General features: G+C 39.1%; 1 protein-coding gene across 5 annotated transcripts in view; it reads right to left on the bottom strand.

Moving 5' to 3' along the window:
* hibch (3-hydroxyisobutyryl-CoA hydrolase) overlaps positions 1 to 18,250 on the bottom strand; it is a 135,161-nt gene that overhangs the window by 32,275 nt on the left and 84,636 nt on the right. For all 5 annotated transcript variants that reach the window (XM_069934675.1, XM_069934677.1, XM_069934680.1 and 2 more), the window contains exons 8-11: positions 17,005 to 17,150; positions 12,136 to 12,222; positions 7,843 to 7,895; positions 6,356 to 6,437 (exon numbers count right to left, since the gene is read on the bottom strand). In XM_069934675.1, coding sequence (XP_069790776.1) covers positions 6,356 to 6,437; positions 7,843 to 7,895; positions 12,136 to 12,222; positions 17,005 to 17,150 — 368 coding nt within the window. The remainder of the gene's footprint in view (positions 1 to 6,355; positions 6,438 to 7,842; positions 7,896 to 12,135; positions 12,223 to 17,004; positions 17,151 to 18,250) is intronic.

The raw sequence follows: 18,250 nt of genomic DNA, 5'->3' as shown, positions 1-18,250 counted from the left end.
TCCTTGTAGTTCTTTTATTGATCTATCGTAGGGGAACCACAGAAAGCCAGAGAGGAAAATGTCTGAGTAATGACACAATGTCTACGTCACAAAATTTGACAGATCAACAAGCACATCAGCATGGGAGCTACTGGAAAAAGATGCTTTAAAACTTCTAAAATGCTGACATTTGTTCTGGGAAATGGAAAAAAAGGCTTTCCCTTGCAGTCACCATATGAGCAGAATTAGACTATTTGGTCCACAGAGTCTGACCACCCTTCAAATTATGGTCGAGTGCAATACACAAACGTGCTGGAGAAACTCAGCAGGTCTCACAGCATCTATAGGATGTAAAAGATAACCAATGTTTCTGGCCTGGGCCCTTTATTTATAAAGTTACCCTTTACTTCCTATGATTGCTGTGTGACCTGCTGAGTTTCTCCAGCATGTTTGTGTATTGCACTCGACCCCAGTATCTGCAGACTTTCTTTTTTAAACCCTGCCTGATATCTTTTTCCTTTCAATCCCATTTTCCTGCCTTTGCCCATAACCTTTGACACCTTTACTAGTCAAGAAACTGTCAACTTCCCCAAAGACTTGGCCTGCACTACTGGGTGATGAGTTTTCATAACTGGCTTTGACTTTGAAATCAAATAATCAAGTGTTATATTGGCAACGGAGTATTCACTTTATGTTGTGTTGCTTTGGAACTGCTCTGAAGGCCATCTCCTTTGGAAATGAGTTGCATCACAGTGGTGCAGCTAAATGATGGTTGAGCAGGCTGTGCAGATAAGAATCACACACGGTGTGTTCTCATTATTGAAGAACATTAGGAACCAGCGTCTTTTATATTAATGCAGTCTCTTTCCTGGTTATTTTTCTGCTAACTGACAAGTCAACTCGTTTATTCAACTTTATGAAATAACTTGGCATGATAACATTTCAATTAATGACATCTAAGCTGCCAATCAAGTAGAACATTTGGAACAGCACATTGGCTAAAATAATTTCACAACTGAGCATAGCCACACATTCCAAATTTAAACAATATTTTCCTCATATATATATTAAAAGATGAATGCATCTATAAGGCAATAGTGTGGGAGAAGACATTTTATAGAATACAGAGTTTGTTTCCAGAAGTATGGAATTAAGCCACATCACCATCTTCTTTCTACACTTGATCTTAGCCAAAAGGCCGAGAAATGATCACTATCTTCTTTCAAGAGTTTACATTCAGAAAGGATCCCATTGTGCATCATTTGTCCATGACTGACTATGCAATTTGAGTCATTAAATAAGTATTGGTTTGAGAGCAGACATTTAACATTCCGTTTCTTTGGACCTTGCCTATAGATTAATTCCTTGGGAGCAGCCAGAACATTGATTTGAAATGCCACAGATGTAATTTCTAATTCAGAAGTTTCATCTCTCATCCCTTCCAATTGAACTTCAGTGGAGATACTAGGCTTGCACAGTTGTTTCATCTTCAGGCGGTATTTTTTATAATAAATGTTGCTTTTTAAATAGGATGATAAAAAAAGCTCCACGAATAGAAAATTGGCACTTGTTACAAAAAAGCAGGATGGCCAATATTCTGCATCCCTATTCAACCTTTAACATGGATGACCAGAGCTCCCTTCTCCAAAGCCTTCTCACTGACATCTAGCTCGGAGGGGCCATATTTATCCAACCTGACTCTGATCTGTCCAGTCACAGCAAGAGAACATCTGCAAAGGTTTTTCTCTCCACATCTGCTTCAATTGGTTGGGTGACTCCCCTCACCTCTATGGTTCGTTCTTGGGTCCCTCCTATTTCAAATGCTATCTCACTGCAAGAACATCCAGAACCAAAAAGAAACTACTTTCAAGTATTTGACTACAGCCTCACCTGCCTCCCCTTTAAACTGTCACCTTGTGTGACACTGAGTACTCAATGAGTGAAAGTTACCTCCATTATCTGTGATACTACTGCCACTTTTCCAGCCCAGACCGTATTCCTTTTCCTATCTACCATCCCCATCCATCTATCCATCAAGCACTTACTTGATGCTGAATAGCAGCAAAAATGTTTCATGACCTTGGCGTCACGTTGGCTCCAAGATTGTCTTCAGACCATACATCTGCACCATAAAAACAACAGACATACAATCTACCACACTATCTTGACACAATACCTGCCTCAGATCAACTGCCGCTAAAATCCTAGTCATTTCCTCCAATGTCCTCTCTCTTTTTACCCTCCATAGACAAGTGATCAATTCATATTTTTAATCCCAGCAAATCATTGTCAGATCATTCCTGCACTTACAGACCCACAACAGCTCCTAACTAAACACATCAGATTTAAAATTCTTACCCCCATTTTTAAATTATTCTATGGATTTTCCCTTTCAGTCTGGAGTTTCTCAGCACCCACAATTAGTTCCAGTGCGACTACTGATGAATGCCCCAACTCTGGTCTATTGATCAATAATTAATGTAATTTCTGCACCATTGGTGACTACACCTCCAGTTGCCAAGGCCCTGAACTCAGGAGTTCCTTTCCTAAACCACCTCCTTTCTTTTACCTTCCATTGTACTCCAGAAAAGCCACTTCACTTCATCGTTCAAGCTTTTGGTCACATGTTCAAATATCTCCTCGCATAATGCTTCCGTGAGGCATTGCATTTTTTAAAATTCAACAAGATTTGGACATTGCTGGCAAAGTTTTATTTTTAATTTCCATGCAAGATCTTTTCCGAGAGTAGAATCTAGCACACAGATGGGTCTAAAGTCCGACATAGTCCAAACTAGGTAGGTATCCAAGGTTTTGGGGAATTTTACCAGTGTACTTCTGACAATGCCACAGTCTAACACTTGAGTTTCCTGATGTAGTTACCTAACTAAAGTTAGAATTCCTCTCAGGGTGGCTGCCTGACCCACTTTGTTCCTCCAGTATCTCAGTGTTTACACTAGATTCCAGCATCTGCAGCTTTTGTTCCTCTATTCCAACTAAACAGCCTTAAACCCAATAGCTCAAACATTGATCCTTCCAGCTTTAGATGAATCCCATCTTTATCTGGTTCCACTGTTTCCATCTCTTTCTTATTTAGCTCTGTTCCTATTTTTATCTAACTAACTACCACCCTCAAGGTGGTCTCTCCCTCTACCTTATGTCCAACACCCTATCATCTCAGAGTCTTTGCCCCTTAATACACTTACTATCACCTCTTCCTATTTTAGTCTCGATAAAGGGTAAGAACCCAAAATGACAACTGACCATTTCTACCCACACAAAACGATGTCTGACCATACCTACCCATGTACACTCCACTGTTTCCAGTTCATGTCCCTGAATCCAGCATTCAGATATCTGCACAAAAGTTTCATAGCAACCGTAATCCTGAACTGATGTCAGCATTTGGCATCATGACGTCGTGAAACTGTTCAGCAGTTACTGGAGTAGGCAACCGCATGGAAGCCCAGAAAATGAAAAACAGCTGATGCTGGAAATATGAACTAAAATCAGAAAATTCAGTGAAGACTCAAGCCCAGAAAATGAAAAACAGCTAATGCTGGAAATATGAACTAAAATCAGTGAAGACTCAGCTGGTGGAAAGAGAGATTTTAGGTGAAAGATCTTCATAGAGCATGTTGTCATCAAATTTCTCCAATGTAAATTCTAGAAATATATGAATTTTCAAAATAATTGAGGGCAGAGAATAACATTCAAACTGGTTATGAAGCACTGAAATCACTTCTTCCAAGGACAAGTAGAGATGTTTTATTACAAGAAAAAGTACTTTATCAAGCTGAGTAGAAGATTGAGAGAAACAAGGACATAAAGTCACATAGCGTTATGGTAAATACAGTGACAACCAGAGCAGCTGCATTCTAAAAGGCATGCAATTCAATTTTTACTAGGGTCCTTCTAGAGTGATGACTACATTGCTGGGCCTTTTGATGCTGCACAATTCACAATCCTAGGGGAAATCTGTTTGGAAAAGTGTTTCTTCTCTCAAGTGTACGTTCAAATCTTTTCATGTTTCATCAATAGTGAATCTACTATGAACCATCACAATCAGACAGAATCTTAAAGCATTTCTTCAAAAGTAAACCTGAGGTTTAAAATTTTTCTTGATATATTCAAGATCTGAAACTTGGTAAAGTTTGCAGTGTTACAGGTTATATTATATATTATACATAAAAATGTATTTAAAAGAGATAGATTGTGGGGGTTTAGTGTAAGTCACTTCAGAAACAGATACTTACACCACATCTCATATAAAATGCAAGAGCTTTGCTGAAGCTATACAATCAGGCACCAGTGATTTTTGCAAAGACAATGGAACTGCTTTGGAAAGAATTTCAAAAGCAGGTGCAAATGGAGAAGTCTGGGCTCAAGTGCTGATAAAGGTCTTTCAACAATTGAGTCTGGAGCCTTAGGAGAAGTTCTGATTTTTACAAGCAGAGAGAGGAAAAAAAAACAAACGGGATTCTTCTTTGAGAGAGGGAAAGAGAGAGAGAAAGAAAGGGAGAGAGAGAGAAAGCAAGGTCAGTTTTGCAGTAGCTTTTAGAAGCTGGAACATGGCAAGCTTGTTGAAAACCACATTTTGAAGATGGGTTGTGAGTTCTGAGTTCAGCCTTTTGAAAACACTTGCAGTCCTTACAAGAGGACTGTAAGGTGAAAATTCATAAATGTTAAATTCAGTGCACAGTATAAGAATTGCCTGATAGCAATGAACTTGGAGAAGTGAGAATTGAATGATTGGACTGTGAATCAAAGAACTTTCCTGCGCTTAGAATTAAAAGGGGGTTTAGTTAATAGTAATAAGTTAAAGTTGGATTTTGTTTTTATGTTTAAAGAAAATGAAAAGCAACTTTTATTTAAGTAACCATTTGTCTTGGTGAATTTCTATTGCTGCTGGGTTTTGGAGTCCTCTGGACTCATAACAGCAGAATTAGGCCAAAAGTAAAGAAAACCTCCCATTTTAAAATCACCGTGTCAACCTGTGAATCATCGAATTTTAAATTAAGTAATTATTTCACAAAAAGTTAATGAAATTATTTTCCTCATGATTTTCTGTGGCCTCCTGTGTTAAAGTAAGCAATTAAATTAAGGCAATAATGGTCAAGGATTAAATAAATAGTAAAAGAGTTTAAAGGTTACAATTATAGTGCTTGTACTCAAAAGTTCTAGTTTAATATTTCTTCTTTCTTCTTCTTCGGCTTGGCTTCACGGACAAAGATTTATGGAGGGGTATGTCCACGTCTGTTGCAGGCTCGTTAGTGACTGACAAGTCCGATGCGGGACAGGCAGGCACGGTTGCAAGGGAAAATTGGTTGGTTGGGGTTGTGTGTTGGGTTTTTCCTCCTTTGTCTTTTGTCAGTGAGGTAGGCTCTGCGGTCTTCTTCAAAGGAGGTTGCAGCCCGCTGAACTGTGAGCTGCCAAGATGCACGGTTGGCGTGTGCATCTTGGTTTAATATTTAGAGTCCCATCAAAGACCTGAAGAAAGAATAAACAGCAAACCTCCCAATGGTCATTAATCTCCTCACAGTAATGGCCATTTTTATGGGTAAAACCCATTATCAGTGCAATGTTTTTAAAACCAGCCCAAAAGATAGAAGAAACTCGGTCTATAATTTGTGACCTGATCTCCTGAGGAAACTGGGGCTAAATGTATTGAAAAAATTGCAACATCAAATATCCCACCTTTATTAGTCCCACCTATCTGTTCCAAGACCACATCCCTCCATACCTATCCTTTCCATGTTATGGATTATTGAAGTTGCTTTTACTGGATTTAATTAGGGAGATTCCTACTGAGTTCCAAACATTTCTTGAACATTGCAATACTACCCTGCCTCAACTGCCTCCTCTGGTAGCCCATTCCATACACTCACCATTCCCAGTTTAAAAGCCATTTACCCTCATGTTTCTATTAAATCTCCCCCCTTTCACCCATGTCCTTTAGTTAACTATTCCGCTACTCTGAGCAAAAGACTGTGTGCTCACCCGATCTGTTCCTCTCATGATTTTCTACACCTCTATAACTTAACTCATCCTCCTGCACACCAACAAATAAAGCCTTAGTCCTGGCAACATCCTTGTAAGTTAACTCTGTAATCTTTCCAGCTTGACATCTTTCCTGCATCACAGTGACCAAAGCTGAATATAATATTTCAGATGGGGGTTACTAATGTCATAATCAGCTGAAAAATATTGAAAAGTATATGTGTTCCAGTTCCGATCCAGTGATGCTTGTCCAGTAGGCTATCTAAATGACTGCGTTACAGATTAGTGTCAGTGTTAAATTATAGAAGGATCTGTAAAACGTTCTTGGCCTTGTTAAGTGTAACATTTCTCAAATTCAATCTTATCTAAAGTACTGTACCTCCAAGTGTTGAAGTGCAAATGGACTTCCATCTTCTTTCAGATTTTCTATGATTTCCTCTACACTATTGACTTTAAACAACCTGTAAAACAGAATGTATCCACTCAATCTGTAAAATAAAGGTAAGTGGCTTAACACTGTTGCATAGGCACAATATTTGGTCCATCGTTTAATCACCATAAATAATCTTGGTAGCTACAACTAATCTTGTAGCCCTGCCAGCTGTGAATCTTAATGAGTAGACAAAACCTCCTTATTAAATCATAGAACATTTTTTTTAAACTATTATCTGGATGAGTAGCTAATGCAAAACAGAAAGTGCTGGTGATCAAATAGCATTTGAAAATAATTTCTTCAGATGAGTAATTCCTGAGAGCAGAATGAACATAAGAGTTTCTGAATGCAAATACCAAGTAATTTTAACATGCTATAAAAACAAAACATTTACTCGCCATGCTAAGAAATAAAAACATTTGAATTCTGCCTTCTGAGGTTCAGACCATGAAGGTATACATGTCAAAATACTGCCTGCTGTTTTGAATTGGTTCACCTTTTTTTAAATATAAAACTAACATGTTATGGATTATTGAAGTTGCTTTTACTGGATTTAATTAGGGAGATTCCTACTGAGTTCAGCAATGCATTAGTTTTTAAAAAAGTTAAACAGATATACTTTCAAAATGGCGTAAATGTGCTTTAAATGCTAAAATGGTAGTCAGGCTGCAATAATCAAGTACTTACACGATAAGTTGAGAATTTAAATTTAATTTCTGATTTTTAAAAAAAAATAAACGCTCCAATTCTAAAGAAACTTAATTGGTTTTTCACACCTAAGCTAAGAGCAAAATCCATGCTATTCAAGTCAAGATCAGCTATTCAACAGATATCAAGAAATATACCAATGATTTACTGACTGTCTTAACCGAAAAAATCTAAATCTTTATCAATATTGAGGTATCATTCTATCAAATGTGCATATCATTTGAGCTACAGAATCTGTTATTCACCTGTGATCCAAGCTTTTCAGTTTCAGGTTGGGATGGAAGATGACTGCCATTATCCATTTTCATAGAAAAGGGCATCTTTCTTTTGTATGTCACAAACAGCACCAATTTCAGGTATGGAAGAATATACACTGTCTCATTACATTGAGAGTCGGTTTAGGGACAGGGAGGACGTAGCGAGAGGAGTTACAAAATGTGGAGTGAATAAATTCAATAAATTGGGAGTTGTTATTTAATTATAAAAATGATAACTTTTTATTATCAATTTGTGTATCAAACTTTTGTCTCTAAATGTTAACATTTGGAAAACGGTGCTTGCATAAAGCACTGAATGTACATTCACAAAATGCCTATTTAACTAAATAGTTCCTGCAATGTTTACCATGCAGAAACTAAATTTACAGTTAATAGCTTACGGAAGTTAGAGTGATGCAAGTTGTTTATGTCAACTCTGCCATTTGACCATCTCAGATTGCACAGTACCTATTGATCTTGTCCATGTGCTCTGCTAAGACAAATTTATCATCATCTTTGCTCTGCAAGAAAAGAAAAATAAACATCTTTGCTTATTCAGCTGTCAAAGTTTACATCAAATATATTGTAAATGTTTTATTGTTCATATTTTTAAGTATGAAGTATCAGAAGATTAATTTCCAGTAACATTGCCTTGTGCCATTTACAGAACTGCTTGGAATCAGCAGCTTTTAATGAAAAAACAGAACAGGAAACCATAGACATAGACATAGAAGATAGGAGCAGGAGTAGGTCATTCGACCCTTCGAGCCTGCTCCGCCATTCAACGAGATCATGGCTGATCTTAAAGTTCAGTACCCCGACCCCGCCTTCTCCCCGTAACCTTTAATACCCTTATACTGAAGAAATAGATCTAATTCCCTCTTAAATATATTTAATGAAGCCTCTACTGCCCTCTGAGGCAATGAATTCCACAGATTCACCACCCTCTGGGTAAAGAAATTCCTCCTCATCTCGGTCCTAAATGGTTTGCCTATTATCCTCAAACCATGGCCCCGGGTTCTGGATTTTCCCATCATTGGAAACATCCCATCTGCATCCATTCTGTCCAGTCCTGCCAGAATTTTATATGTCTCTATGAGATCCCCTCTCAATCTTCTAAACTCCAGCGAGTACAATCCCAATTTGTGCAATCTTTCCTCATAAGTCATTCCTGCCATTCCAGGTATCAGCCTGGTGAATCGCCTCTGCACTCCCTCCATTGCAAGAACATCCTTCCTTAGATAAGGTGACCAAAACTGCACACAATACTCCAGGTGTGGTCACACCAAGACCCTGTACACCTGCAGTAAGATATCCTTGTTCCTATACTCAAACCCTCTTGATATGAAGGCCAACATACCATTTGCCTTTTTAACTGCCTGCCGTACCTGCATGCTCGCCTTCAGAGACTGGTGTACAAGTACCCCTAGGTCTCTCTGCATTTCCCCATCTCTTAATCTATTGCCATTCAAATAGTAATCTGCCCTCCGGTTTGTATTACCAAAGTGGATAACCTCACATTTATCCACATTGTAGTGCATTTGCCATGTATCTGCCCAGTCCCTCAATTTATCCAAATCACACTGGAGCTTCCTGACCCCCTCTTCCATGCACACAACCCCTTCTAGCTTAGTGTCATCTGCAAATTTGGAGATATTACATCCAATCCCCTCATCCAGATCATTAATGTAACTTGTGAACAGCTGGGATCCCAGTACAGATCCCTGTGGCACCCCACTGGTCACCACCTGCCACTCAGAAAACGACCCATTTATCCCAACTCTCTGTCTTCTACCTGACAGCCAATTCTCAATCCACATCAATACTTTGCCCCCAATCCCATGAGCCTTGATTTTGTAAGCCAGTCGTTTATGCGGGACCTTATCGAAGGCCTTTTGGAAGTCCAGGTATACCACATCCACTGGCTCTCCCCCATCTATTTTACCTGTCACCATCTCAAAGAATTCCAATAGATTTGTCAAGCACGATTTACCTTTTGTAAATCCATGTTGACTCTGTCCGATCCCTTCTCTGCTAGTCATATGCTCCGCTATTACATCCTTAATAATGAATTCCATCATTTTGCCCACTATTGATGTCAGACTCACCGTCCTATAATTCCCCGCTTTTTCTCTACCCCCCTTTTTAAATAGTGGGGTAACATTAGCTACCCTCCAATCCATGAGTACTGATCCTATCGAGTTCTGGAAAATAATTCTTAAAGCATCTGCTATCTGAATGACCACTTCCTTAAGTACCCTAGGATGTAGATTATCAGGCCCTTGGGGTTTATCTGCCTTCAATCCCATCAATTTCCCCAAGACCATGTCCTTAGAGATACTGATTTCTTTCAGTTCCTCCCTTGCATTAGTCTCTATGTTTCCCAACATCCTTGGGAGGTTATTTGTATCCTCTCTTGTAAAAACAGAACTAAAGTAAGAATTTAATTGGTCTGCCATTTCCTTATTCCCCATTATATATTCCCCTGATTCCGACTGCAAAGGACCTACCCTGGATTTCACCAATCTTTTCCTCTTGACATATTTATAAAAGCTTTTGCAGTCAGTTTTTGACAATACCTGTACTATCACAGGATTTGCAACTTTTTACCTCAGAACCATTCATTCAAAACTAATTTACTTTACACACACCATGCAAAGCTGCTGTCCAGTAAATATTAATAATGCAGTGCAAATAGATATTCGAATCCATGGTGACTGGAAAATTCTTATGCTATCAATTGCAGAAATGTTCTATCCATGAGGAAATGCAAATATGAGCAATATTTAAGAAAACTAATTACAATAGCATGATGCAAATGCTAACAACTACAAGGTTTTCATGACATAATTCAGGTAGTGAGAACAATGTTTATACACATTTATAAGCATGGATATCTAAGCAAGGGAGAGGGTGAGCAAATTTAAATTCCTCGGAGTCACTATCTTGGAGGACCTTTCCTGGTCCCAATACACCAATGTCATCATGAAGAAAGCACATTAGTGCCTCTACCTCTTCAGGAGTTTGTGGAGGTTGGGTATGACACTGAAAACCTTGGCAAACTTTTATAGATCTGCAGTGGAAAATGTGCTGACCTGGTATGGGGGCACCAATACCTCTGAGTGGAAAGCCCTGCAAAAGGCAGAGGACACAGCCCAGTACATCACAGGCAAAACTCTCCCCACCAGCAAGAAAATTTACATGGAATGTTGCTGTCAGAGAGCTGCACATTCAGCAAGGATTCACACCACCCAAGACATGATCTGTTATCATTATTACCATCAGGGAAGAGGTATAGATACCACCAGACACCATTAGATTCCTAAACAACAAACTCAATCAAAGACTCATTTAAGGACTCTTACCTTGCACATTATTTATCATGGAACATATATTTTTCTGTATTGCACAGCCAATTTGTTTACCTATTTTCTTTGTTTACATTTCTCTTTTGTGTGCATAATTTTCCTTGAGTAGTTTTATGCACTACCGATAAGTAAAAATTCTGCCTGTCCTACAGAAAAAAGTATCTTAGAGTTGTATGTGATGTCATGTACAGATATAGTCTCTGAAAATAAATCTGAACTTTGTACTACAGCAACACAACATCTGTGATTACAAATACAACTTGTGTTTGTAGAGGCACGGAGGTTACATGGACATTAAAACTTTCAGAACACATTAGTGCATAAATCTTGTTTATAAATGAAGTTATGGAAGGTGAATTGTCAAATTCACACTCATGATGCTGAGGCATAAGTACATGGCATAACAACATAGAATCAATGCCTTTGATCTCCACTGCAGAGTGCCCAATCTCTCACACAGGGCTTCATCTCATGCTTTAAAACATTTGACCAAGGCTTGAAGAATGTGAGAGGATATTTTCCCTATACTCAAAGCCACAGGACAATGTCACAACAAGATACTCTGGATTAATGAAAACAAGTGCTAGGGTTGAGAGTAAATACACAAAAGTGTTGGAGGAACTCAGCAGGTCCCGCAGCTTTCATACAAGGCAAAGATATATAATTAACGTTTCAGGTCTGAGCCCTTCGACAAGACATGAGCAAAAAGCAAGCAGGACTTAAATAAAAGTTGGGAGGAGGGTCAGGGGAAGAGCTCAGGTCAACAGCCAAGAGGCCATAGGTTGGCATGAATAGGAGGGCATGAGAGAAACGCTGAGAATTAATCGGGGCGGGGGGGGGGGGTAGCTCTGTGACTGCACAGCTGGAGGAAAGGAGACAGAGGGATAGGGAAAGAGTGACGGGAGAGGGAGGTGGAAAACGGAGGTCAATGTTAATGCCATCTGGTTGAATGGTGCCTAGAAGGGTGTTGTTCCTCCAATTTGCGAGTGATCTCAGTCTGGCAGTGAATGAGACCATAGACAGACATGTCAGCATGGATATGGAGCATGGAATTAAAAGGAGTTGCCATTGGGAGATCCTCTCTATTACAGCAGGCAGACAAGTGTTGCTTTACTTGGAAGGACTGCTTGGGATCTCGAATGGTGGTAAAAGAGGGGGTGGTAAGGGCGTAGGTGCAGCACCTCCTGTGGTCACGTGGGTAGGTACAAAAGTGCCATTGGCAGGAAGGGATGAGTGGACGATGGAGTCACGGAGGAAGTGGTCCCTGCATAAAGTGGAGAGGGGAGGAGGGGGAAGATGGGTCTGGTGGTGGGATCACATTATGGGTAGCGGAAATTGTTGAGGGTTCAAAGTAGCAGCAGTCCAAGTCATGAGATTTCAAAGATAATTGTACCTTGACGTGATAAGAATTTAACAAATCTGCAACATCTTCTTTTGAAGGAGACTTTAATGACACTAAATCTTTCTCCAACGCTTGAATCTTTTAAAAAAAAGAAATTCAATATCAATAAATTTGAGACAGAAGATATACAATTTATTTGTACGATTACATATAGCTTATTTGCACAATATCAAAAAAGTTTTATCATTTATTTTTTTTGAAAGTGTAGTTCAGATGCTGATCAATGAATAATTTGACCAGTTCTAGCCATGCATTGATTTGCACAAGGAAATGATAGGAAGTGTTAAAGCCACATCTTCAAAATGCTCTGGACCAAAACCAGTTAGATGCTGAGCTGTAATTTTTTTTTTAATGTACTGTCTCAGCCATAGTTCAGATCTTGACCATTATCAGCCAGAATAAAATGTTGAATCAGGTTTTTAAACATCCATTTATAAATGTAATACAAATTTCTGCTTTAGTATTACAAAATGTATCTAAAAGCTTTTTTTTAAAAATCTCATGCATTTCTCATGAGATGGATTCCGAGAATTCTGATGAAGTAATGGTAATGACCTGGCGAATGTATAGATTCTAATTTATTGCACTGGGTAATTCAGTTGCTCCAGCAAAGAAAAAATATTTCACATTGTCCTGTGAAAGAGTCATGCTTTGAAAACTTAAGCGCATGTTTGATTAAGTATTTGATGAGGTTACTAATAAGATTGATGATGGCATGGCAAAAATACTGTTTGTATGGACTTTTAGAGAGGTATTAAGAAGGCCCTGTATGGTAGACCAGTCCAGAATACTTACAGACATAGGGCACAGTGAGCTGGCTAATTTGACCAAAAATTGGATTTTAGGGTAGGAGCAGAGGCAAATTGGTGTAAAGATGTTTTTCTGATTGGAAGTCTATGACTAATGGTGTACTGCATTTTATTGTTTGTGATAAACTAAACAACTAGGATGGTAATTGCAAAGGATTATTAGTAAATCTGGAGATGATATACAAGGTATTGAAGTATTTTGGAAAGTCAAATAAGGGGAGGCCATAAAGAGCAAATGGTAGAGTGCGAAGGAATATAGATGAGCAGAGGAGCTTGGAGGTTCAAGTCCATAGTTCCTTGAAAGTGGAACACAAGTTGGTGGAAGTGTTGAAGAATGCATAATAAAAACACAGAAATGATGGAGGAACTTAGCTGATTATTGCAGCATCCATAGAAGGTAAAGATATACGTATTACCGACATTTCAGGACTGAAGAAGGCCTCATTTGGATGCTCTGAGACTGGTTAAGTTCCTCCAGCATTTCTGTATGTTTTTACTACAATCACAGCATCTGCAAACATTCATGTTTCACTCAGAAGAATGCATAAGGCATGCTTGCCTTCATATATCGGGACATAGAATACCAAAGTTAAGATAGTATTTTGCAATGTTGCAAAACACTGGTTATACCACACTTGGAGTGTTGTGTGCAATTCTGGTCACCACTCAACAAGGGATGTGGTTGTGCTGGAGACAATGGTTGGATTGAAGAGGCTGGATTTATTTTTCCTGGACTGAAGGAGGCAGAGGGTAGATCTGATAGAAATATATACAATTATTAGGGACTGAGGTATACCATGTATTCAGAATAATTTTTTCAAGATCATCGTGCTGTCAAACACACGAGGGTTTAGGTTTAAGGTGAGAGGAATGAGTTTTAAAGTGAGATTGAGGAACAAGTTTATTTGTTTAAACACAGAGTAGTTGATATCTAGAACTTGCAGGCAGAGGAAGTGGTAGAGTCAGATACAATCTGTATATTAATTTAATTTAGAGCTATAGCCCAGTAACAAGACCTTTCAGCTCATGAGCATGTGCCATGTAAATACACCCATGTCACTCATTAACCTTCTAACCCTGCATGTCTTTGAAATATGGGAGGAAACCAAAGCATCTGGAGAAATCCCCAAACCGAAATGGGGAGAACATACAATTTACAGGCACCAACGGGTTCAAACACAAGTCACTGGTGCTGTAATAGAATTACGCTAACTGCTCAACATTTAGGTAAGCATTTAAATAGGCATGGCATGGAAGGATAGAGGCCTAATGCAGGCAAATGGGATGAGTGAAATGGTTTTATTGGCATGGTGGGTCAAAGGGCCCATTCCTGTGCTGCACTATTATGATGCTTTGCACAATGTGGGAGCCTTTAGGAATCTGGTAGAATAAACCAGGGAGAAATTTAATCATGGAAGGTGCAAAAGTGTTTGTTTTTAGCACATTTTGTAGGTGGTGGATACCTCTGAGTTTGTGTCGGGGAAATCAAAAGGAAAGTTGGAGCCATAGGTCAGTGAGAGAAGAGGCTTCTGGAATCAGACACCTGATCAACTGCAGGAGATGAAGGAAGAAGGGACCATTGGAGACATCACTGGAGATACCAGTAGGAGGCTGACTAAAACTGCCATCAAGAAGGATGTTGAAGCCGAGGAAGCACTGAGAAAAATTTCAAAAAGCAGGATTGCAGATTGATGCCGTGGGCTCCGTGCCCAAAGATAAGGGAAAACCTTTCCCCGTAACAAATTCAGAAGCAGACCTTCTGGTGGGTCCCCTGCTTCATGACAAGTGTCATGCTTCAGAATCACAAACAACTTTACACAAGATGTTAAAATTTTCAAAGTACGCTATGTGATATCAAAGTCAATTCATACAACAAGTGTGCACATTATGTACAGTGGACCTACAAAAAGGTTTAGAAATGCACAAACTCTGAGCAAAAAATCCAATTGTGATTGGAAACTGAATTTTATACTGAATTCCTTTTGCTTTGACATTAGTTTTTGCTAATTTGGAGAATTATCTACCTATATTCAGAAAGGTTGCTTTAGCATTTTAATTTTTATAAGATTATTTTGATTGACAAGCAATTTTGCAGTTGATTGAGTCAATAAGCAGACAACTCCAAGACATTTAATTATGATGGAGCTGTGGGCTGTGAGGAGGAAACAGAAGCTTCTGACTGGTCAGATGTGTGACTGGGAATATAATGTGGAAAAATTTGAGGTCAGCATTTGAGTACAAGAGACATCTTTCTCAACTTGCATAGGTTCCATGTGAAACTGCACCTGGAATTTTATGTACGAGTCTAGTCTCACTACAAAAAGGTTATTATAATATTTGGAGACAGAGTGCAGAAAAAGTTAATCAGATTGATTCATGGGAATAGCAGGTTTGCCAAACAAGGACAAATCAAGAAGTACAGACCTATACTCTCAAGTTTTGTAAAATAAGATATTGCCGAAAACAACAAAGTTCGTACAGGACTTCCCAGGGTAGATGCAGGGATAATATTGCCCCTGGCTAGGATTTCTACTACCACAGGTCAAAGTCTCAAAATAAATGGGAAGAATATTCCTGACAGGATGAGAAGAAATTTGTTTGCCTGATGGTGTGAAATCAGCCACCCAAAAGATCTGTGAAAGCTTGGTTGCCAAATATACTCGGAACACAGGTCGTAAATTTTCAGATATTAACAAAATCAAGGGTTAAGGGATTAAAGCAGGAAAGTGGAGCTGACGTTAAAGATCAACAGCAGTCAAATTGGAGGATCTGATGCAAGGGGTTAAGGGGTCTTCCCCTCCCTCCATTTCTTAAGTCATCTCCTGTTATTCAGTGATTGGATCTATCAAACTGCACGGATGAGTCATAAACTCTATAACATTTCCAAGGTTCACAGGGCAGTAAATCATTGCAAACTTCATCGTCTGGCCATTCATTGCATGTATTCTCATTGTTAGTTGTCTGTAGGGTGCCGAAAGAATAAAGGCTTGTTGATCCAAACCAAGGCTTTTATTAACTAGAAGACTGGAGCATATCACATGTAGGTCGACCAGTCCAGAATGACCTGGTCTGGCTAAGAGCAACCCTTTAAGACCTGCCAGTAGGCATGGCTACACTCTCAGCCAATCACAGTCATCCTACACTACAATCTGTACATATACACATTGGTGATAGAATCTGTACTATCACACTGTCTCAGGGTTTTGCTGAAAAAAATCTAGGCTGGCACTCCCAGCACCAAGAGAAACATTCAATTGAGGCATTGTCAGGTGGATACAAAGAGAATGGAACTTCTTGCTCAGAGTCCTGAGCAGGATTTATGCCTCAGACTCAACCTGGTCAAATTCCCTGATTATTATCAATCTCTGTTGAAGGGGCCTTGTGGAGTACAAAAAGATTACTGAAGTTTACAATTTACCAATGACTCCAAATCCTTAGCTGTCCAAAGGCAAAAGTTGCTTTATTAATTGGAAAACTTCCTTTCATTCCATTGCTCCTGTAATACCAACCAAAATTTCTCACAAAAAGACTGTGCATTCTTTGCCAGTGTCTTTCAAACTGTGGCACAGTTCAATTATTGTGAAAATAAAAACACCCAAGGCATACAGAAGTATTACCCTTGTGTAGTTTGTTAACTGAGTCCACAACCATTTTCCAGCCAACATAAACATGGATCACAAGATTAATTGTTCTGCCTTGTCCCCTCCCTCTCCACTTCAGAAATTCCAGGGGATTTGGACTGGGCTTTACAAATAAGAAAAATATTGATTCAACCATCATTTTGGAAACTAAAAATCAACTCTGCTGTATTTTTTTTAAAATTCAGTGTGTGATGCTAATCTTCACCACAGTAGCAGTTTCAGCAGTTATACAATGGTATCAGCTTGGTTTTCCTGAAGTAATGTGTTTGGTTTGCCAATTCTGATGTTTGTGTAGCAATTACCACCTTCGTCTCTGAAAGTAAATGTCACATAGGTTACGCACACAACTAAATGTTCCCAGCTTTGATTCTGAATTTTACTTAGCAGATGTTGTGAAGAAACAAAGTTACCTTCTCAGACTTTACAAAATGAGTAGCAACACCAGCTTCATGCACATTTCGTCCCTTTATTCTAAATCCTGTTAAGGCGAGGAACAAGCCAAGTTTCCCTTCCAGTCTTGGCAAGAAGTAACCTCCTCCTACATCTGGGAACAGACCTGTGTACAAACACACTCCATTGAACTTGCAGTCAACCCAGCAATTATTTAAAGAGAAAAAAAACTTTTCAAGTTTTGATCTTTATTTATTTGTAACACAATAACAATTTTACAGTCCTTTAATCTTAAAATAAGTACATTTTTCAAATACTCCTTTTGTCAATTAATTACACGTTTGTTTAGATGTTTTGTTCTTTTGATTGTACTACCTCTTTTGAGCCTTTTCTCCAATTATTCCAAGATAATTCCTTTTTTTTGTTGGTTAGACTCCAATGCTATGCTGTCATATAGACAGCTTTAAACCGAACAGCATGAGCATGGATTTTATTTTGATTTTTGGTAACCCCACATTTATCGTTTCCATCCCTCCCCACAAATTTTTACCTTGACACCTACCCTGTGACCGCAGGAGATGCTCCACTTGCGCCCACACCTTCTCCCTCACCACCATTCTGGGCCCCAAACAGTCCTTCCAAGTGAAGTAACATTTTCATGTAAATCTGCAGGGGTCATCTACTGCATCCAGTGCTTCGGAGAGACTGGGAGATTCCTTTGTTGAGCACCTCTGCTCGGTCTGCTGCAATACTGGGGATCTCCCGTGGCCACCAATTTCAATTCCCCGTCCATTCCCTTGCTGACGTCTCTATCCAGGGTCTCATGTACTGCCAGACTAAGACATAGACTTATCCAGTTTCTATTAAACCACTGACTCTTTCCCACAAAATCTCCCCCCCCCCCACCATCTTCATCACCCTATCGCCTTACCTCAGTTCTATCTCTCTCCCCTTTTACATCTGTCTCCTTTCACAGAGGAAAAATAAATTCTCACTTTTCCTCTTATTATGTCCAATTAATACATTTTGTTTACTGGTCTGGTCTCCTCCGCCTCCCATTCTTCCTTTTTTCTCTCCCAGTCTTTATTCAGATGCCTGCCTGCTTTTTGATTATACCTTGAAGGGGGGCTCAGGCCCAAAACGTCGGTAATATACCTTTATCGACTATGGACACTGCAATACCAGCTGAGTTCTTCCAGCATTTACTGTGTGTTTTTACTCCATCTCTTTGTTACCTACTGCTGTAATTACTTTGCTCACTAAGCC

Source organism: Narcine bancroftii, chromosome 4, assembly GCF_036971445.1.
Source record: "Narcine bancroftii isolate sNarBan1 chromosome 4, sNarBan1.hap1, whole genome shotgun sequence".
NCBI classification, from domain to species: domain Eukaryota; kingdom Metazoa; phylum Chordata; class Chondrichthyes; order Torpediniformes; family Narcinidae; genus Narcine; species Narcine bancroftii.
The sequence above is the reverse complement of the archived record's forward strand: the minus strand, read 5'-3'. Positions and strand labels throughout refer to the sequence as shown.